The sequence below is a fragment of the Cryptomeria japonica genome, chromosome 7, assembly GCF_030272615.1.
Source record: "Cryptomeria japonica chromosome 7, Sugi_1.0, whole genome shotgun sequence".
Taxonomy (NCBI): Eukaryota; Viridiplantae; Streptophyta; class Pinopsida; order Cupressales; family Cupressaceae; genus Cryptomeria; species Cryptomeria japonica.
In genome coordinates, this window is record NC_081411.1 from 362,521,161 (window position 1) to 362,544,441 (window position 23,281).

General features: G+C 40.5%; 1 protein-coding gene across 2 annotated transcripts in view; it reads left to right on the forward strand.

The window, feature by feature from the left end:
• LOC131040013 (uncharacterized) overlaps positions 1-21,902 on the forward strand; it is a 98,670-nt gene extending 76,768 nt beyond the window's left edge. For both annotated transcript variants that reach the window (XM_057972887.2, XM_057972886.2), the window contains 2 exons: positions 21,078-21,132; positions 21,294-21,902. In XM_057972887.2, coding sequence (XP_057828870.2) covers positions 21,078-21,132; positions 21,294-21,453 — 215 coding nt within the window. In that variant the 3' untranslated portion in view covers positions 21,454-21,902. The remainder of the gene's footprint in view (positions 1-21,077; positions 21,133-21,293) is intronic.
• Positions 21,903-23,281: the final 1,379 nt, after the last annotated feature.

Here is a 23,281-nt window from a genome sequence, read left to right on the forward strand (position 1 = left end):
GGACACAATTGTCCTGGACTGTGGATTGTAGTGACGGGCACACTCGATCATCAACTCGTGGCACTGAATAGCTGGAGGAAAACCGACCGCCTTGATGATGCCACTCTCTATTATTCTCCGGGCGACAGGTGATGGCTTGCCAATGTAAGGGACCTCTCGAAACTTCTTCGTGCTAAAGTTCCCCAAGTTTGTATCTCCAATGTTGCTCCACTTCGACACGATCTTGGTCTCCACTTCTTCGGTCTTCTGATCTTCTTTCATGAGAGCTGAACGGCTGGTGGATGCTCCCGTCTTCGAAGTCGCCATACCTACACACCATTTCATTATAAGAACTTGATTTTGCAATAAAAAAAACATAGATTAGAGAGATAAAGTTTTTAGGAAACCTCATGATAAGTCTCTAGAGTTATCATTTCCTAAAAACAAAAGATTGAGCAATGAAATTCAAAATTCAAAACTTCAAAACTTAAAATATGACGATGAATGAATAAAGCAATAAAATCAAATCGCCATACCTCAATAGAGAGCTAGCTCTAGAATGCAAAAAGACAAAAGATCGCTTAGGCAAAATTGATGTATATAAATGATCTTCAAAGTTATCTCCTCAAAAGATCAACTTCGCCACCTTTGGATTGAACGTGATCTTCAAGTTCACCTTTGGCGTGGTCTTCAAATTCGCTCAAATGAAGTATCGCACCACCTTTGATGTAATAGCACCACCTTGGATTTGAATGGAATTCGCACCCCACACTTCGCACTTCCTTCCTTCTCCTTAATTCGCATGTAGAGGGATAAAAATAATGATGTGAAAACAATAGTTTTCACCCTCCATATATAGGGCTTGCACCTCTCCATGCCCTTAGGCCGACTTGGAGATAAAACAATTTTTTTAAAATGATTTTTTAATTAAATAGCAAGGCCGACCTCCATATATGAGCGCTCAAATTCGATTTTTTATTAATTAATTGATGATTAATTAAATGCCTTTCGTTTTAATTTATAAATTTCGATTTTTAAATAAAGGCAAAATAATTAATAAATGATCAACGCCATATTAAATGCTAATTTAAATAGGATTTTCAATTTTATCGAACTTAGCATTTAAGGAAAATTTGAAATGTTTATTTGGCGCCAAAATTATGAAAATGAAAGGGACGTACCTCATCGCCCTGGTCCCTTGGAGAGGGACAGGAGCGATTCATGATTTTTGTCTTGATTCTTGCAACTTCAACGTTCATCTCCTTCCTTTCCATGTTCAATATCGATCATTTTGATGGGTCCTTCGAATTTGATTGCCTTGCATGTGCGCATAAGTGCCTTTGGGTGTTCATCGCCCTGGTCCTTGTCCAAAGGACAGGAGCGATCTCCATGTTTTCACGTTCAATATGCATCTTTGATCCTCGAACTTTCATTGTAGGGCGAATAACTTCATTGCTTGTTTCTTCTACGCTTGTTCCATTTGTTTTCATGAAGTGTTCGGACATTTGAGAGGATCATCGCCCTTGTCCCTTGGAGAGGGACAGGAGCGATCCATGTCTTTCTCTTTAATCTTAGCAACTTTAAACTTCGATCTTTATTGTGATGTCTTCCAAACGCCGTCCTTTACCTTGTTCATCCTCGCCTTGCCTCAACTTTGAAGGAATATGAGTGCTTTTGATGGGATCGCTTTGGTCCTTGTCCAAAGGACAGGAGCGATATGAGCTCTTTAGCATGTTTGACGATGTTTGGACGTTCAAGACTCTTGCACGTGATCTTCAAAGAACGCCTTGGACCATGTATAATCTTATGAAGTCTTGACTTAGCACGCATTTGAAGCAAAATAGAGAGTCCAAGGCAAATCGCCCTGGTCCCTTGGAGAGGGACAGGAGCGATATGGTCCATACGTTCATCTTGGTGATTATTTTACGTTTGAAATCTTCATGCATCACCTCCCTATCATACCATGGACCCTCTAAGATCTTGCAAAATCTTGACCTTACGTAAATCTTGCATGAAGTGGCCAATATACCTAATATCGCTCTGGTCCCTTCCCGAGGGACAGGAGCGAACTTCATCATTTTAAGCTTATTCTTGTTTATTTCAACTTGCAATCATCTTCATTACGTGAAATGATGTCCTTTCGACCCTCTTGGTTGCTCGAAACTTGTTTGTCCTTTGAATTTTATGCCATTATGGAGATATCGCTCTGGTCCTTGGGAGAGGGACAGGAGCTATAAGGTACTTCGCCCTGGTCCCTTGGAGAGGGACAGGAGCGAACTTTGCATTCTGGACCATTCTCCTTTGTGTTAGCACTTCAAATTATATTCATTTGGTAAAGCATCTTCCTTTGGACCTCTTCAAATCATCAAGTCAACGAAATCTTGCAAGGACAAGGCAAAATTTGATTTGTAGCTCCGGTCCTTCACTGAGGGACAGGAGCGATTTTTCTCCTAGAGGCGTTTTGGTGCTCATGAAAATCTTCAATTTATATTCAATGGAAAGATCTCGCCGTTCTCCATCACTTCCAATTTGAAATTCGTCTTGACTTTGCAGGAATAGTGAAATATTTGAAAATGAGCTCCCGTCCTTCACTGAGGGACAGGAGCGATTTTGCTCCTACAGGCCAAAATAACATGATTTTTCACATTTTAACACTTCACAAGGCAAAAACAAATCATTTCCAATGCCCAGGACCAAAATCAAAAAAGTCAAAATTTAGTCAAAATATTCAATCGGACAAAAATTCACACTTCACTCTCAACACTTAGACAAATTTAAGCTCTGCATCAACATTCCAATTGAACATTAAACCATTCTGGCGAATTCATTGCATTCAAAATTTGCATCCTAGAAAAGGAAGCTCAAAAGCTCTCAAAAACGACTGGATTTTGGCCTGAAAAGACAAAATAAAAACCCTAAGGCTTGACCCTAAATCCAGACAACTAACTGACTAACAAAATCCTAAAAAAACGAAGCAAAAGGCGAGCAAAAAGAGGGGGTCCCCATTTGCGATGGGGCGATGTGTGAAATGGTCACAACAGGTTTGTCAAACCCTACTTTAAAAAAAAAGAAATTTACAAACCCTACATAGTACAACACTAGAACTACATACTACATGCTACATACAAACATACAAAAGATTTTGAAAGAAAATGTAAAACTTTCAAAATAAATGAATAAAAAATGGAATTTTTGTATACAAGAAACAAAATAATTTTCAAAAAAACAATCTTACCTCTTACAACAAGCTTGAAATGAGCTGCAAACTCTTCCTATCCAACTCTTTATGTACCAAATCCAAACACAATGCAGCTCCAATGTGACAAATTGAAGAAAACTTGAGCCTTCCTCCTTGTTGGTTTTTCTTCTATGCACCCTTGTTTTTCTTCCCAACTCACTTTACTCCTATTTTTGCAAGTGAATGAAATGAAGGTCACTTTTAGGGATAGGAGATAATTAACAAAAAAAAAACGGAATTGAAAAAGCATTGCAAACTAATTTTTTTTTGTCTTTACTTTAGCTTGACGTCAGCCAAGTTTGGGGCTCGGGACTCGCCGAGTTTGGCGAGTTAAAGCTAAACTCGCCAGACTCGGACGAGTCTGAGTCCGAGGCCTAGTCCTAGGGACTCGCCAAGCATGACTCAGACTCGGACTCGGACTCGCCTGAACTAAAGCTAAACGCGCTAGACTCGGACGAGTCTGAGTCCGAGTCCTAGTCCTAGGGACTCGCCAAGCATGACTCGGACTCGGACTCGCTGAGTTCAGGCGAGTCCGGGCGAGTCCCGTTTATCTGGATGAAATGCATTGGCCTCTTTGTAACTAGTGATGACATATGGACCACTCCAAATAGCATCAAATTTGGAGTGTCACCCAACTTTGGCTCTGTCTGCATCACACTTGAGAACTATATCTCCCTCTTTGAAGACCCTATTAGTCGCCTTTTTGTCAAAAACTTTCTTGACCTGCTCTTGATGAGTCTCGAGTGTATGCATAGCTTGACTTCTAACTTCCTCCAGCTCCATCAGCTTAGCCAGCCTTACTGTCATGGCATCATTCTCTATTAATTCCAGCTGATGTGCTAGTTCAAGAGGGCAACTCCAAGGAAGTTGGGAGTCTTGCTTCCTTCCCATATACTAGCATGAAAGGGGAGTTACCAATCACCCCCTTGGGTGTGATCCTGTCAGCACATAAGGCTGTCCTCAACTTAGTATGCCATGCCCTCTGATTATCTTCAATTGTCCTTTTAATTATCCTGATGAGGTTCTTGTTGGAAGATTCAACTAAGCCGTTACCTTGAGGGTAATAGTTGGATGATGTCTTCAAGTATACACCATGCTTAACTGCCCAAGAACTGATTTGGGTTCCAACAAATGCCTTGGTATTGTCTGATATGATGGAGGGGACACCGAATCTTGTCACAATTCCCTCAAGGAATTCCAACACAGAGGCCTCAATGGCATCCCTCAATGCAACCGCCTCTGTCCACCCAGTGAAGTAATCTGTTGCGGCCAAGATCCACTAATGGCCAACACTAGAAGGTGGATTTATCATGCCAATGAAGTTTAAACCCCATTGGGCGAATGGCTGATCTGCTTGGATGGGGTGAAGAGGTAGGGCAGCTAGTCTTTGCTTCCCAAAGAAGAGCACTTTTTTTTGCAATTCTTCACCCATCTATGTGAGTCACTGAATAAGGATGGCTAGCAATAACCAACCCTCATTATTTTGATAGCTGTAGTCCTTGTAGAGAAGTGGCCCCCTGAAGAGCCATCATGAGATTCTTCTAACAATTTGCTGACTTGGTTTTGCTCGATACATCTTAGTAAGACTCCATTGGAGTCTTTTTGGAAAAGAGTGCCATTCACTAAGACATAGGGAATGGACTGCAACCTGAAATGCCTTCTTTTGGTCCTGTCGAGACCTTGGGGGTATCTACCTTTCGTTAAGAAGGTGGTCATGTCACTTACCCAACTGAATTGAGTGTTGTTGCCAGTTGGTTGATCCTCTTGTAACACAAGGGCGACCTCTGAAGTAGTTTCAGAAGATGAGACAAGCTGTTCTCATAGGCCCCTGCCTCTTACAAGCTTGGTGATCTTGATGTTGATGTCATACTCCATGACCTTGGTTATCCACCCAACTCTCTTCTCACTGATGTCCTTGTTTAGAAGGAAATCTTTGACACTTTTATGTGGAACTAAGAGCTGGATCTTGTTGTTGGACATGTGTGTGAACTTTTTTAATGCCCTTACAACAGTGAGGACTTGCTTCTCTACATAGTTATACTTAAGCTCATAGTCCTTTAGCCCCTCACTGAAGAAAGCAATAGGTTGCTCCAAATTGTCATCGTTCAGTTGTGTTAGGATAGCTGAGATGCTGGATTCTCCTCCGAAGGTATAGAGGATAAAATCCCTTTCATAATTAGGATTGACAAGGGTAGGGGCCTAAGCAATTGCTTGTTTGATCTCTTCGAAACCGGCCCTCCCCTCCTTGGTCCAACTGAAAGCCCCTCCTTGGTCCAACTGAAAGCCAAGTTTTTCTTCAACATGGAAGTGAGGGGCTTTACCATGGTGGCAAGGTTGGGAATGAACCTCCTCACAAAGTTGATCCTACCAAGGAAACTTTGCAATCCTTTCTTGTGATTGGGGAGTGGAAGAGAAAGTATAGCCTCCACTCGCTTTGGGTCAATGGTCAAACCCTCCTTGGATACAATGTGTCTTAGCAATCTTCCTTGATCAGTAGCAAATACACACTTGCTAGGGCTCAGAGACACACCATATTCCCTGCATTTCACGAACACCTGCTCAAGATGACCAAGATGGTTAGCTGCATACTTTGAATAAACAGTTATGTCATCAAGGTATACAAGCACAAACTTTGCTAATACACCCTTGAAAGCCATGTCCATTGCACTTTGGAACGTGGCACCTGCATTGGTTAGCCCAAAAGGCATTTTGCAATAAGCATAGGTACCCCATTTAGTAGTGAATGAAGTCTTGTATTGGTCTGATTCTTGGACCAAGATCTGATTGTAGCCTGAATACCCATCCAAGAATGAAAATCTTTCCGAGCCACTGACCTTTTGGAGAATCTGCTCCATAGAGGGAAGGGGATAGTGATCCTTGAGGGAGGCTCTATTAAGATCCCTAAAGTCTACACATAGCTTGATTTCCCCATTCTTTTTCCTTATAGGGACAAGGTTGGCCACCTAGGATGAGTGCTTGATAGGGAAGATAATATTGGCTTCTATGAGCTTGGTCAACTCCTTCCTCATTAGTGGCTCAATCTTGGGGTTTATTGGCCTTTGCTTTTGTCTAATTGGGTTTGCATCCGGGTTTAGCTCTATAGTATGCTGGGCTAAGTTAGGGTCAACACCCTTCAAGTCTTCATAGGTCCAAGCAACTATGTCATCATATTTTTGGCAAAGCTCAACAAAGGCCTCTTGCTTGGTTGATAAACACACCTCGCCCAAGTTTAAGGACCTACCCTTAGCAACAACAACTGGCTTGTAATCACCCCTCTTTGCAGCCAAGTTCATCTTCTTCAATTGATCATCCGAGTTGAAAATGCCTTCCAAGGTAACTAGACCTTTAGGCAACTTGTTGGAGTTGAGCTTCATTTTGCAAGAAGTTGACGATCTGCTGATTGCTTTCGAACACTTGCCATTTACCTGATTATCTAGGACAATAGGCCTCACAACAAGCTTGATGTGTTGCTCCTTCTTAATTGCAACATGTGGTGGTATGTCGAATTGAGCACCAATCGTTGCAAGCCTATCAGCATGCTTGTTCTGACCTCGAGGAATGCTTCGGATATTGAAGGCCTCAAATCCTTCAATCAAATCCCAAACCCTGTGTTTGTATGATTTGACTAGGTTGTTTTTTGCTACACTTTGAGTTTGGATGTGATTAACAACCAACTCACTATCTTCAAATACTTGCAAAGATCTGATCTTTCTGCTTTGTGCAAGTTGGAGGCCTTGGATCAAGGCTTCATACTCAGCGACATTGTTGGTGCAACCAAATTGAAGCCTAAAAGAGAAGAAATATTTCTTCTGCTCAGGAGAAACAAGCATCACACCGACACCTGCACCATTCTTGTTTCTTGAACCATCAAAAAACATGTTCCATAACCCCTTTGAGTCTCCTTGTGTCTTGATGAGGTTAGGGATATGAGTATCCTCTTCATGGATACAATAGGTGCCAAGCCCAGTCTCTTCAGTCTTAACTAATGGATCAAACTGAAAAGCATTGGCCCATTCGTCCAACAAGCAATCAGGGACCTCTTGCAAAAGAGTAGCAGGCTCACGGACAGTACACTCCTCCCCTCTCTTCGTGCAAAGTGCGGTTCATGTTTATAGGGCTGGGGGTGTAGGGCTCAATGTGGCTTTGGGCAATGGGCTGTGCTCTTATGGTAACCTTGGTACCATACCTTGTTCGAAATAGCATGTGGGACCAATCGGAAGACAGGTACCCACCAATCTTGGCGGTGAAGTCTCTAGACAGACAGATGACAAATAAGGCGGGGAGGTCAACGATGGATACGTCTTGCAAGACAGTGCAACTAGGGCATGCATGCAAGGTTAACTTCAAATTTTTAACAACCCCAATTGTTTTAATAGAAGTGCCATCTAATTGGACCACCCCTTTAGTCACAAGTTCATATTCTATGCCAAGAAGATCACCTACCTTCTTGGGCATGACTGAACTACTAGCTCCTAAGTCTATCATGTCTCCTATGATTAAGGGTAGATAGAAAGGGGGAGGCTTGCTGATCTTGCTTGAATCTTCCTCCTCCTTGGGTTGCACCAAACTGGTGGAGACTGCCCTTCTACTGACTGCTGCCTCATCACTTGATTGATCGACGTCCTTCAGTGCTTACTTAAGCAAATCCCTTTGAGATGGGATGGAAAGGGCCTCCCACATAGTGACACTGAGGTTGGCCTTCTTCATCTGATCAACTATGTTGAAAGGAGCACTAGCTGATTTTAGAGGACCCTTTGAGGCTATAAGGTATACTTTTGCTCTTTGGACGACTTGGGCCTCCTCCTGCCTCTTGCTCCCTTGCATGGTACTCTGGCTTCTATCATGGGTGGCTACATTGGGTGTTGGAGCTTGGGTTGATGTTGATGGTGAGGCGGCCTCCATGGCTCTCTTCTTTGACCTTGTATATTGTAGCATAGACTTGCCATTTGTTTGGTTCAAACCACAAAATTCTGCCTCCCGCCAATTGACAAAGGTAGAATCCCCTTGCAAGTAAGCTTGAGTGCCAACACTGGGCTGATTTGGGTCATATTGTTGGCCAGAAGTGGTCAGCTCATCCTGCACCACTAAGGCTTGGACAAACCCTCTATTTTGGCATGCGCCTTGGTTGTGTGGCTGATTGCATGGTTGACACCAATCCCGCTCTTTAGCGATGTTATTTTGCATTGGAACTATCGCTTTTGAGTTGCTTGTTGCTGTGGGTTTCTTGCTATTCAAAGGCGTGGCGTTGCTCCATTGATTTTGCCCTTGAAAGGGTGGCCTATTCTGCTGATAGTTCTGATTTTGTGCATGATAAGGTCTGCTATGTTGGGCTTGTTGCCTCCTTAGTGTCACCAACTCATTGCTAAAATTTTGCAATAGAGCCTTGACCTCATGGAGCTCATTGGAGGATGTAGAGGGTGTGGATGGTTGACCTGCGGAAGCCATGGGGATAGGAGCCAGGTGGGTTGTTGAGTAGGAGCTTCTGGGAAGAGAGGCATTGGAGGCCTTGGAGCTATCTTCCCAGCCTGAATCAAACAATTTTCTGCCCTGATGGCTATGTCATATGCACCCGATAAAGAGGCTACACCCATTGATTCTACCATGACAGCTATATCACTGTTGAGAGCTCTAAGATAATACAAGAAGGCATGATTTGGAGATGGCTTCACTAGAGCAGGAATTCTATTCCATGTCTTATGGAATCTGAACTTGAAATCTCCCATGAACTCGTGGGGCCCTCTTGATTGTAGTCAACTGCTCCACAAGTGATAGGTGATCACTTTTGTCTTCGAAATGGTTGCACGACCTCTCCCCCAATTTGTCCCAATTGTGAATGGAGCTAGACGGCAACCCTTTATACCATTGCAAAGCTTTGCCTTTCAAAGATGTGGCTAAGAGTTTAACAACAATATCATCTTGAGTGATATTATGGACATAGTAGATGTTTGCAATGTCATGAATGTGCTCAATGGGGGTATTAGTTGTTTCACTAGTGAAGTGTGGTATACTCTTCAACGCAGTCACCGGTATATCATTCCATCGAGTCAAAATAAGGGGACTCCCCCCATTGAGGGTAACGAAAACCTGATTTCTTGCCATGTGAAACAATGGTCTATTGATATGAGTAGTGGGAGCCCTTGACATTAATGGTCTTGTGAATGGAGGGGTAGAATGAGACTTGGGAGATGGAGTGTTTACAACCCTGACCTCCCTAACTGATGATAATGAAGGTCTACCTCTCCGCCTTCTAGTGCTTGTTGTCCTCATTTTTGTTTCCAAAAATGAAGGACCACTACGATGGAATTTTTATGAAAAATGAAAATTATTACTCTATGGCACGCTTCCCAAGGCGAAATTTTGACTAATCCTTGGACTGGCTTAATCCTCAGTCCATTCTCGAACTACGTTTCAAATTTCGTCCAATTCTGGGTTCGTTTGCCATGCCTTTCCTTCAATTTCGGGTTTTAAAACCCAGACTGCAGGTGGAGAATTTTCTTCAAACTGCAAGTTTTAATGATATTCATTGTTGTGGTCTTTGTAGGGGAATTTTTGATCACTTACATGTGCATTTTTTATTTCAAATATGTCACTTGTAATTTATTTTAAGTTTCCCATTTAATGTTTTTATTTTTTTTGTTGTTTTTTGGTCATTTTTAGTTAAAATAGGGGTTTTTTAGCTCAACTGCAAGTAAACTTGCAGTTTGTCCAAAAAACCCCTACTTTAATGGGTTTTACATGTAATAGGGATTTTAAATCCCCATTACATGTGTGCAAGTGTTTAATACTTGTTGTAGGGATTTTATTTCCCCCTTACAAGTATTTTTAAACTTGCAGTTTGTCTTTTAAAACCCGATTTTAACATAAAGTTCATTTTTGACAATTTTTAAACTTGTCATTTGTCCAAAAAAACCCGATTTTGGCTTAATGAGTGAAAAGGTGAAATTTTAAACTTGTTGTTTTATATCCAAAACCCGATTTTAAGCATGAAAGAGGAAAAAGTGCAAATCGAACTTGTCATTTTATATCTAAAACCCGATTTGCTTCCTTTTGAAGAAATCGAACTTGTCATTTGTTTTTCAAAACCCGAAATGCAAGAGGGAAGCGATTTTGGACTTTTTCAAAGCGAAATTCATGGATGAATCGTTGGATGAATGAGGCGTTTTGGGTTTGTATCCTATCTTCTTGCATTTTTGGAAATCTATCATGCCATTCCAAGGACAAATTCGCTGGTTTTTACCCTAAAAACAGCAACCACGTTTTTTCCTAACGTGAATCATTAATGCCACGTTTTGAGGGGTTGAATCTTTAAAATTTCGCACACTCCTAGATCGTTTTGATCTTTCTTCCTAAGGCGTGGAGGGTAAGAGAAGGTTCGCACCATTTAATGGTGCATTGAATGTGTAATGTGTAATGAATGCCACGTTTTTCACAAAAACGTGACTCTCTTGGCTGCGTTTTAAATCCTTTGGCATTGATACCTCTTCAAACACCTTTGGTATTATTGCTTTAGCAAATACCTTGATCGTTTTGCTGCAACAAACTTGAAATGAACACTTTCATTGGCATTTTACTCTTGCAAGTTTAAGATTGCTACCATTTTTGGGGGCATTTTCACAAAAACGTGATAAGGGTTTAAAAGTTCAGTTTTGCTTCTTCATCTCAAGAAGTATTGCATTGTTGGAGAAGCATTTTGATTTTCCAATCAAGGTATGTTCTTCCTTTCTTCTCTTCTTTTTATTTTCATGTTTTCTTCATTTTTTGTTATTAATTGCATTCTTCACATGTGTTGTTCTTCCCTTAAAATTGGTTTTCATGAAACAAATCTTCCCTTTGAAATGCAATTGTTAAATTGCATTATTCTTCTCAAAATTCCATCTTAGCTAGTATTCGGGATTTTTAATCTCGATTACAAGTTCGCTGGAAATTGTTGTTCTTCCCTTACGGTTGAGAAATTTAATCATTTTTGGTTAAATTTCCAAGCTTGAAAAATGTGAAATACCTCTCTCTTGCAAATTCGTGTTTTGAAAACCGGATTACATGTTGAAAAGATCTTCCCATTTTCATGAAAATGACTATCCCGGATATTCCCATTTCTATCCATTCACGTTCCCCATATCCGCACTTTCCATTTCCATCATTTCCCGCAAGTCAAAATCCCATTTTTCATCCGTTTCTCCATTTTCGAATTTACAAGTATACTTGTATTCGGGTTTTAAAATCCCGATTGCATGTATGTACTTTCCAACTTGTATACTTGCGAAAATTCCCCCAAGATCCGAAATTGGTCAAAGTCAAGATTTTCCCATTTCTACATGTCTTCTCTCTTCTTCTCACAAAACCGTGAAATTCAGAGATCGAAGTTTTACCCATTTGAAAAAAGAAAGAATGATATTTGCAGCTGATTATGATGTGGCCTTAACCCTTTTAAGTCTTCATCACAGCATTCCAGGTTCGCAATCAATGTCAGATTTGCCGGCATCGCCAACTCCAAAGAAAATGAAATACAAATATGATAAATACCAGAATGAGGTTACACCTTCCCAGGTCTCCTCGCCATTGGATCGCATCAGGGACACAGAAATAGGGCATGTTGATATGGCAGAATTCATTCACAGGGTAGAAGATCCACAGGATAACAACTTGCAGCGGCTGTTGGACAGCCATATCCATCATGCGTCTTCTTTCCCAGTGGCTGCCCTAGAACCTGAATTTGTTCTTGCATGCGCCCATCATTTTGACAAAGAGTCAAGAGTCATAAAAAATGATGATGGTGAAGCCATAATTCGTCTTGATGCGGATACAATCGAGAAGGTCTTCAAAATACCTCCTGCACCTGTTTACATGGAAATCACCAAAGAAAGTGCAGCAGAGTATTATGTGAAAAGAGAAAAAGATTGCAAGCGCCACATCAATAGGTGGATTCATGAGCCACGTCCTTCCTTCTCAAGATGGGCAAAGTTGTACCGTTGTGATTTCAAGTGGGAGATAGGAGACACCATCACTCTTCTCAGCAGAATGTTAGGCCTTGAGCACTCTAATGTCTTTGAGCCATGGATGTATCAATTCATCATGTTCATACGACAGTCGCATCACATTTCATGGGGTGAAATCATCAGCGATGCTTTGTGCGAACAACTTGCAGCGGTTCCTACCACTATGACCTTCTTTATGAATTCTTATTTGGTATATTTAGCAGCATCACTTAGACACTTTCCAGGTCTTTCTACCAAGGGTGATCGCTCTCTCATACCAGTTTGGGAATATTATGACCAGCTGCCTTTGAAACCTAGCAGACTACATTTTAGAAGAGTCCAAGACGCATTCTTTGGATATTTTATGTGTCAGTTTGACATGGATCTCAGAAATAAGCGAGTATCAGATGAGGCATGGGTCAAGGTATCTGAGTATGGGTGCTTATTCCTGCAATTTCCCACCTTCACCTACATGAGGATTGGGTGCTATGATGGACAACCATACATGCTACCAAGATACCCGACCGATAGGATAATTCTTATGGAGTTGGGTAGACAGATTATGGCTGTTCATACTCTTCAGTCTGTTAGACACAAGGTTGGAATGGGGATCTCCAGCACAAATCCGTTGAAAATTGGTCGATACTCCCTTGTCACATCTATGAAGGCTAAGGCCATGGAGGTTGAATTGCAGGAAATCAAGCTTAAGAGGTTCAAACCTAGAGCTGATTTTGATTATAGAGGTATGAAGGAAAAGATCAAAAAATCCTTTGTACATGTTCATCGCATTGAAGACATCTGGGCAGATCTCCGCACAGAAGCTGAAGTCCTGAAGATGGATTACTGCAGGCTCACTGTTGAGCAAATTGTTGACTTGAACTTGGCAGATATCCCACAAGGGATGATTGATGATGGGCGTATACTTGATCCTGAATACACTTCACGGAGGGTTGAGGAAGCTCCACTTCCTTTGATCCAATGGTCACATAAAGAGTGCGTCTCCATTCTTGACAGATTTCAGCCTATCTTGGCCAACACTAACGCATGGTTGAAAAGCAATGCTGTTAGACTTATCAAAATCAAGGTTGGTAAAGAAGATGATTCTACAGGGCCTCTTGGACGAAAGTCTGAGATTCAGATTGATAATAAGGAGGGTGCTTCATCTTCAAGCACAAGGATCAAGTTACGAGTTAGTCGTGCAGTAGTGCTTCCTCCTGAGGAGACAACTACTCGTGGGAAGGAGAAATCACGGTTCCATGTTCGGGTGATCGATCTGGATAATCCAGAAGAGGGGCAGCAATCTGATGATGCGCCTAAGTCTCCAGTTTCAGACACGCCTCATGAGGTCATTCCTCCAGTTTCTATTGAGACGTCTCTTTCCCCTCCTGATTTGCTCATTGATGAGTCTCCTCAGAACGCAGTTCCCATTTCAGCATACGGGCCTTCTCCTGAGCAACAACGAGAAAGTGTGTTGGAAGTTCCTGAAGATAATCCCACTTGCATTCAGTTATCAGAAATTGATACTTCCACTTCTGGTTTTGAAGAATTCATGAGGCAATCTTCATGTCCGTTGGTAACTGAGCAAAACATAGTCGCTATTCAAACAGATATTCCTCCCAGGGTGACCACAGTGATTCAAACAGAAACTGCTTCTCCTTTGCCTACAGTTGTTACAGGAAGTGAGTTGATGACTTTGCCTCCATGGCTTAGTTCTTTCACCCCGAAAAGAAAGAAGCAAGAGATCTCACCTGATGCCTTCGACTACCAGCAACTCAAACAGTCCAGATCCAAAGTTGCTAAGAAGGCGAAGACTATTTCCAGGGTAGCTGTTGATAGCAACAAGATGAAAGTAGCTGAAATTGTGGAACCTATTGTAGATAAACCACTTGATGAAATGTCAGCTGCTGATTATAAGGTTACAAGGGTAGAATTGGGCAAGCAAACACATGAAGTCATTAAACATGATGCTCAGTTTTCTGTTGCTTCACTAGTGCAAAGGTGTGACGATCTTCTTGCAAAGAAAGACAAGCTAGAAGAAGAAAACCGACAGCTCATGGCAGCCATCAATAAAATCACAAAACCTGCTGCTGAAGGGAGTAACTCCATAGGTTCTTCCGGTTCCCAAGAATCGATTCGTGGAGTAGAAAGGGCTGCTCAAAAAGTACAAGCACTGGATTCCTGGATTGATCACCTTCATGATCAATGCGTGCAAGTGATAAAAGACATTTTTCAAATAATGTCTAAGCTGGAAACCATTGAGGAGAAATTGGATCAGACTTCTAACACTTTCAAAAAGAATCTGGAAAGTGTTGAGAAAAGTCTGGCAATCTGGCGTACCATGCCCCAACAACAGTTGAGTATTTTGCAGGAGCACACCATCATCTCTTCCAGGGTCATGTACTTGGAATTTGAGGAACTCATGGAAAACAAAACCCTTGTTCTTAAGTCCCTCATCGAAGAGATCAATGATGCAAGGAGATTCCGGAATGAAGTTTATCAAGGTATTGTCTCACATTGTGAAAGGGCCTCTTGCAATATAGTAAGTCAGGATGGAGAGCTAATTCCAGAAGAAGAAGTTCTTGCGGACTTACAGATGAGGATTCATGGTGAATGGAGGAGTGAACAATTCTCGGCAATTTCAATTCAAGCATTGATGAAACATCAAGCCTTTTTGAATGAGATCCAGTCCATCCTGGATAGAGACAATTCCGCGCTCCTCCGCTGTCACGACACTATTGTGAAGACTATGGTAGTTGCTAAGAACACTCATGAACCGAATCCCGAGGAACTACAAGCGAGCATCCGGAAATTTCAAGGATTCATGTCTTCACAAAAGGCAACCTAAGTGTTTTTCAACACTTAGTTGAATTTTCTCTCTTTCGTAATCTTTAGTTGTAATTTCGTTTTGACAAGTTACATGTAAAAGTAATTTTTGTAAAATACAAGTTACACATTACTTGTACTTTTGTAATTACATGTAAGGCAACTACAAGTTATGTCCGATTAGGACTGTAGTTGGAATAAGTCTTAGTTAGTTAGAGTAACTCTTAGTTAATTAATGAAGTCTCAGTTATTTATTGAAGGAGTCTTGGTGGTTGAGAGAATCTCTCAAGTTAGTTAGGATCCTCCCACCTTTTTCTCAAGGCTCCTCTTCTATAAATACTTGAGAGGTCCATTGTAAATATATCTTTTGGAAAGCAAGCAAAAACTTTGCCAAATTTACAGCAAGAAGTCTTTGAGCTTATGTATGTGGATTGAAAGTTTTTGAAGAAATAATAAAGAAGGACTACTCAAGTTTTGAGTCTTTGAGCTACATGTTTGAGTTTGAATCTTTTATTTCTTCTATGCCAAGTGTTTCTAAAGGAGCTTAGTCCAATCTGATTTGAAGTCTTTGAGCTGCAAGTAGAGAAGATTAATTAAAATAGGAAAATCTCTAGAAGGAGCAGCAAGTCTTTGAGCTTGCGTCTATTCTTGAGGAAAATTACTGTTTGATAAGAAATAGCAGCAAGTCTTTGAGCTTGCATTAGTTCTTGTCTTTGTGTTAAAAGAATATATTATTCCAGTCTTTGAGCTGTTATCTTTTATTCGTTGTAAAATTTAGTATAGCAAAGGGTAGATAGGACTTCCAATAGTCAAGTCTTTGAGCTTGATATTGCTGTCCCGTCCCGAAGGAAGTGACGGGAGTCTTTGAGCTTTCAGGAAACTTCACTTCCTTTCTCTCATTTTACTTGAAAGTGGTTACTGCTGTTATTCAATCGCTATCCTTTTCTGTGAAGAGAAAAAGGATATTGTTTTTCTTGAAAAAAGAAGAAAGATTGCTGTCCCATCCAATTTTATTTTCCAAGTTGTAGTTAGATAGGGGGAGCCTTCCCTTAATTAGGAGAGTTTTTACTCGTGTGCTGTAGTTGAAACCACAATTTTGTATATTTCCCCAAGTGTACAAAATTTTCAACCAACAGTGCTTGAAGATGAGAGCTCTTCAAACTGGAAACTACCTCTAGAAGACGCCCTTGTATGAATTCTAGGCATGAAATCCGGAGCTGCAACAAGTCATGAGCAAGCAATGGACCTGTTGAGCAAAAACCTCGGAACCTCGGGGTTTCGAGCTTAAGCACTTTGGAACTTGGGGGTTCTGGACCTTCGAAGTTGCGCACTTCAGAACCTCGGGGTTCCGGACTTGTGAGAGTTGCGATGACTTGGGAACTTGGGGGTTCCGGGGTCCCAGAGTTATGAACTTCACGTGAACAAGAATTGGACCTTGAGTAGAGTCGCCAAGTGCTTGAAAGGTGATTGCCTCTAAAGGCTGAAACACTAAGAATTAGCTTTGAATCCTTAGCATGTATGTTGAACTAAGTCCCACCAGGTGTCCCAAAAATTGTTATCACAAAAGCTCGCACCCTTGCTGAGCTATCAACTCAACAACCTTGTGAAACATGGAAACAACCCCAAAGTGTGGGACCTTGCGCAAGGGGGTTGAATCTCCGGAGAAGGCCGACTTCCTTCTCAATCCAGGTGCAGGTGTTGAACCAACTCAACACTTCAAAACTAACTCCTAGGCCTATCCTAACAAATTGCAGAGGTAAAGGGAAGAGAGAAATGCTTAAAAGAAAAGGAGGTGATGCACCAAGAAGAGATTGTTTCTCTCCCTACTCGAAATGACACAAGGAATCAACTAAAACACCCAGGAGATGCACAAACTTCAAGAGGGGAGAAGGTTTCCCACAAGTCACACTCAGAAATAAATTTAACACAACATATATGAGAGAAGAACCACAAAATATACACCTATGATGAAGGTAAGGAAACATACACAACATACATAAGTTGAAAGAAGGCAAGAGTGGTGATTTCAATTAATTATAAGGCCAATGGCCAACTTACAGTTGCAAAATACAAAATAATACAAGAGAAGTGAGAGAGCATAGGATAGCTCAAGCCAGCAGGGAGAACCCTTTACAATGAGGCTTAACAACCTTTATATTGAAAAATGGCTACAAGAGTGATCATGACCCCTATATGCCAGTCTGGGAGTGCAGGGAAGTGCATGCACTTGACTTCTGTACATGCAAGCAACCTAGCCATACCTTGAAAAGGCAAACTTGAGAAGGGTGGATTGACTGACCTTCCGAAGTCAGAGTATGCAGACATGACATAAGTCACCACAAGAAGCATGGCCCCGTACCTCTCTTGATGAAAATCTTGCCAAAAACATTAAATGCAAATCCTGCCAAAAACATTAAATGCACCCCTGTGGCTCCACAAAAGAAGGTGCATGAGTCACAAAAGGTGTCAAAGCATTTAAAGCTTTGAGTGTTGATCACGCCATCCGGAAGTGTCGCAAGTCGGAAAGAAGTCCCGGGACTTCGGAAACTCGGGTTGCTGAAGTGGGGAAGACAAGGAAAGAACTTTGGAACCTCGGGGTTCCGGGAAGGAGAAAGGAGAGCAATAGGGAATTTCGGAACCTCGAGGTTCCAGAGTTTCGGAGAAAGAAAGGAAGAAAGGCTAGGAGGGAACTTCGGAACCTTGGGGTTCCAGAGAAGGCAAGGGAAAGGAACTTCAGAACCTCGGGGTTCCGGGGAAGGGAAGAGTAAGGGAAAGAAAGGGAAGGAACTTCGAAACCTCGGGGTTTTGGAGTTCCGGGAAAGGGAAGAAAGGGAAGAGGGAACCTCGGGGTTTCGGAGAAGGAAAACAAGAGAAGGCAAAGAGAAAGAACTTTGGAACCTCAGGGTTCCGGAGTTCCGGGGAAGGAAGAGAAGGTCAAGGGAGGACATTCCTCTGGACAAGGCAACACTTCACACTTCATGATTCTTTTGCTTTCTCCTTGATCAACTAGGGTAGTGCTGGTCCATGGATCGTATCTCTGATCGGTTCTTACTGATGGATCAAGGGTGTCATAAAATGACAACAGTTTGTTCTCTCATATTTGCAACTGGTGCATGATCAGATGAAGACAAAAGCAGACAATGATTGGGCAAACTGGACAAAGGTGGATGTAGACATGCACTGAATATACTGTCTGAACTGGTATTGATGGTCCACAGCTGGTAATGATGAGTAGGACAAAACTATCATCCATTGTTGAAGACCGACGGCAATATACCACTTTGAGATGGATGGGAAGGCCCTTTTATTTCTGGGACCTTCCATTGGGGCTGGATGTAGGGGAGTCTTGGTGGGATGCAAGGAGTTGGTTTATTGTTCTATTTTTTTCTTAAGAATACAGACAACATTAAGGAGTAAAACAACATATTTTCTGGAATCAAGACATCAACATCATGTCATCAGGCAATTCCATGAAACTGGGATATACCATATTACTGCCTGGCAATAAATGTAATTGTAAACAATACAGGGGTGATGTATGAAAGTGATGAAAGCAAGGGTGGCTGGGGGCAAGTCTGTAAGGCCAGACCAGAATAGCTGATGGGCATAGTGGGGCAGAACTAGCAGGCAATAAGTTAAAATATAGCTCCAAAGCAGCAGGAAATAATGAAAAGGTGCCATTATTATGGCTAAAATACAGTAGTATTGGGAACTGAAGACGATACAGTGCTTACATGCAAGCTTGCAACAACTTTGGAATTAATTATTAATGTGTACATTGTGCCAATCTCTTAATATTTGATGTTCTTCCGTAACCTTGGGTAGACTTGAACAATATCTGGCATGCGTCGGATGAAATATAGGCTAACATTGTCAAATGGGATATGTAAAGGAATGCTGACTTTATCCATTCCCAGATTGTTGAAGAACTCAATGAAAGTGGTCAGTCTAAAATTATAGGGACTAGGAGTAATCTGTGTGTTACAAATGTTCTGGATCATCTAATTTATCTTGATTGATTATCTTCTGAAAGAGCAGATATTTGTAGGTATCTAAGTATGTTGGTGGTTCAGGTGCGGTGGTTGTACATACTACATATATTATAAAAACCATTCTTGCATAAAACGTACATAATTATATACAGAATTGAGAACACGGCAGATAATTGATAATCCAAATTATAAATGTATAAATGCTAAAGATAAATCAAAACGTTTTGTAGCATAGTAGTGTTACTCAGAATTGGGATTGACTTGCCAAACCAATAGTATAAAATTATAAGTAGAATTCAATTATTCAGGACTTAACCAGAGAAAAACCTGGGAAAGATGCTACTTTTTCGTCTGGCACAGCCCAAAACAATTTTTATTTTATCCCTTTTAAAACAAAGCAGGGGTCTGGGTGACTTTGAGGCCCTTGAGACGTTCACAGTGTAGATTTTACAATAAGCAAAGAGTAACAAAGACCCAATGCCTAAGAATTAGCCACAAACATAGTCACTAAGCCAAGATTAAAAGATCAGGAAAAAAAGTCTCAGGTTGGAAGGACAGAGGTAGAACTCATCAGTGAATCAAGTAGTCAGAATAATGCTATTCCATTAAACAAGTTGTGAAATACAAAGAAGATGAGTGCATTTATAAGAAATTCAAGGTGAGAAGAGCCAAACACAATGCACATCATGGTACCTCTCATCCTATTTCTCATACTTTGACTAGCCTAAGCAAGTTAAACAAGGTGTAGGAAAAGTGCATAATAAACTAATAAAATGAAATAAAATTTACACTGACAAATTGTGTGTGCCATTTTTTCATAATTTTACTGGGTTTAATAAAATTCCAAATCCTTCAAAAAGTGGTTAGTTTTTTTTTAGAATGTAATTTATTCGGTAACTCCACAAGTTCCTTGCAAATTTGCATGTGGTGTGGCTCAGCCTTGGCCATTTTTGCTCAGGTATGTGTTCTGAATGGGCGGGGGCTGGACCCTGGCTGAACCCAGGTCAAACCCACTCTGGGATCAGAACTTGGCCTGGAATGTTTTGGGTTCAATCAGGGTTCCTTGCAAACCCAGCAATAGAGATATTTGATAATAATTGCCAACCTGGTAACAGGTATTTAATGGTAACCTTTACATGATTGCATGGAGACGATAGAAAGCAATAGTTTGAATTTTGAAAAAAATTATGATTGCAATTTTGATGGATGGGCAGGACTTCCAATCTCTTGAAGGCAGGAAGGGTTAACTAAGAATATGTCTTTTCAATGCAAAGGATCATTTGCAAGTGGGCTGCTGAGGAAATGCATTATGAATTTTGTAAAATTCATAACTTGTACCATGTTTGATTTCAAATACTCTGCTGGAGTACATCATTTGATATTGCTAGATAACAAGGAAGATGCCTCTGCGGTGATGGCATAGTGTGATTGTTAAATCGTGGTGTTGTGGCATTTGCCCCCAAGGTTCAAGCCCCTATTGGGGTGTTGTTGCTGAGTATTCATGTTGGAGATGAGGTACCCGTCTTTGGCCTCACCAGTTCATAGCTCTAGTCAAAAGTGTTTACCCTTATATTAATAAGAAATAAGGAAGATGCCTCTGGCATAAGAAGTTTTCCCTTGTTCATAGGATGGGTTAGCTTAATAGTTGTCAACAAGGTATATTAATTTTTTTCATTTGTGATCAATTTTCTGCTCGATTCAATTGTAGCTCTTTAGATCCTATTCTAACTCTCTACTTACTATTCACACTTGGAGTCCTCATTTACTGACTTCTTTGTGCATATTTTCTTCATTAAGAGCCCTGCTTATTTCTGCTTTTTTGTTGTGTTTTTTTCCTTTTAATTCATTATGCTTTGTTCTTAGTACAATACACATAAGCATGCCTTTGGTTTTGCTATTGGTCCACTCCTGTGGGTCTGACTGGCATGCCATCTTTTCTTACCACTTCTGTTCACTGCAAGTCCTTGCCTATACTTTTCTATGTTTCTTCTCTTCTTATGGCTTATCGTATGCTTCTAAAATTTTGTTCAAACTTGATAGAGCAATTTCTAACATGCAATGCATTTTATGCAGCCATGGACACATCAGAAGTTGCTGCTTCAAATCTCAAGCTTGGTGTGGTAAAGAGGTTAGAATTTTTGTCTATCTTAACATGATCCAATTTTTAGTCATAATCTTCAGTTGATTTAATATAATCTGTGAATGAGTTTCTAACTCTCATCACTATAAGTGAAATTGTGTGCAAGATGCTTTAGCAGAGTAGTACTTGTTTGTTGATTTTTGATGCAGAAATATTGGGAAGAAGTCGGCACCAAAAAGGAGAAGTCAAACAGTAAGAAAAGCCAAAGCACTAGAGAAGGCTTTGTCAAATAATGAGAAAATACAGGAGAAAGTTGTCAAGAATCAGAACAAGGCACAGAGAACTAATACCTTAAAGTCACTTTACTAGTTTATCATTGAATACAGGCTTCTCTGACCGACCACATGCAGTTGCAACACCATTTTTTGGGTTGTAATCATAACAGGCTTGAAATTGGGATGTTTTAGAACAATTAATATTGGGAAAGATTGTTTTCAACAATTTTTTTTTTGAAGGATTAGCATACAGAGTATGTTAAAGGCTTCATGGAAGACATCCTTGACAGTTTTTGAAGTTAATAGTCTCTAATTTTTCTGGTTTTTTTATCCAATTGAATGCTAAGCTTAGTGAAAAAGAAATTTCATATCGCAATGGAGCTTGCCTCCTGAACAGATAAAGGTCTTTTACATATTGAACATGTTGCTAGTGTTACTTGTATCTATATTCAGTTATTGGTGAAAATTCGGTCTCAATTCTAGAACTTAACTTGCTCTGCAATGACATTATGAATTCAATTGGAAGATGGAATTAGAGGTTTATGAACTACCAACATAGATCAATCACTGATATATAGTTTGGTTTCAATGCACTAAAAAATTGGATGCAGTTTTAAAAAGTTGAAATAAGTGCTAAATTTAATAAGTAAAAAAAGTTTATAAAAAGGTAAAAATTTAGAGTTTTGACTATTGGAAGGAGAGGTGCCTTGAAAGTTGGATTGGACGTGGCTGGTTCTGGTTTTGTTTGTAGTTCTTCCTGTTAATGGGCTTGGATAAGAGTTTTGTTTCCATGGATTCTTTAGCTAACTTTGGTTCAGTGATGAAAGATTTGATGTTTCTGGTGGTGGGTCTGGTGTTTTTAACAGCGGTTCTGGTGTGTTCAATGGCAAATATATGTTTAACGACAACAGATCTAGTGCAGAGGTCAAGTTTCCTCCACGACATATCTGGTCATTCCAATGATAGATATTATGCATTTGGTGGCAGATTTAATGTTCCATTGGTACCTTAAAGCATTGGTTTTGCTTCTATTACTTACTGTTGATGTGTTTGGATGAGATCTTCGTTTCAATGGATTCTTTGGCTAGTTACCTCAGTACCATTGATCGGAGAATCAGTGTTTTAGGTGGCGAAACTGGTGTTTTACTAACAGACGTCGTGGGATCAATGGAAATGTGTGTTTCCTACAACAGATTTAGTGCATCTCAATGCAGATCAAGTGTTTCCTATAGCATATTTGGTATTTCCACTGCCACATTTAGTGTTTTTTTTAATGGCAGATCTACTGTTGCCAGCGGTATGTCTAATGCCTTTTGACTAAGTCTGTGGTTTCCAGTGGTGGATTTGGATCTGGTGTATCATATTGGTTGAATTTAAGGTGGATTTGATATATCCTATTGCTTGAGGGATTTTTTTCATTGAGGATATGATTCAATTTCTTGCGGCCTCATGTAAGGGCTCATTTATTCTACAAATTTTTGTACATTTATTCTATTCATACACGTCACATGCGCCTATTCACCTACCTCTATATAGGGGGTAGCAACTTGGTTCTAACCATTTGCCCATTTTAGGACATTATTATTGTCAATTTGTTGCTCTTCTTTTTTCTTTTTATTTTCTTTTTATTTTTATTTTTTTGATAGGTAATTGGCCGAAGCCTGAATAGCTTTTGACTGGAGCTATTAACCAGTGGGGACACAGTAGGGGGCCCCAGCCCATTACATTTCTTTGAATTATTATTCCTTATTGGGAGTTGAACATGGGTCTCCACAATGAGAACCCAGTGTTTTCACCAGTTAAGCTCAACCCCTTGGACTATTTTATTTATTTATTGCTTTATTGTTTTGTTTCAGTTTTTCTCAAAATTCAAATTTAAAATTTGGGTGATGACTCTATTCACCTTCTTGCCTTGAGTCAAC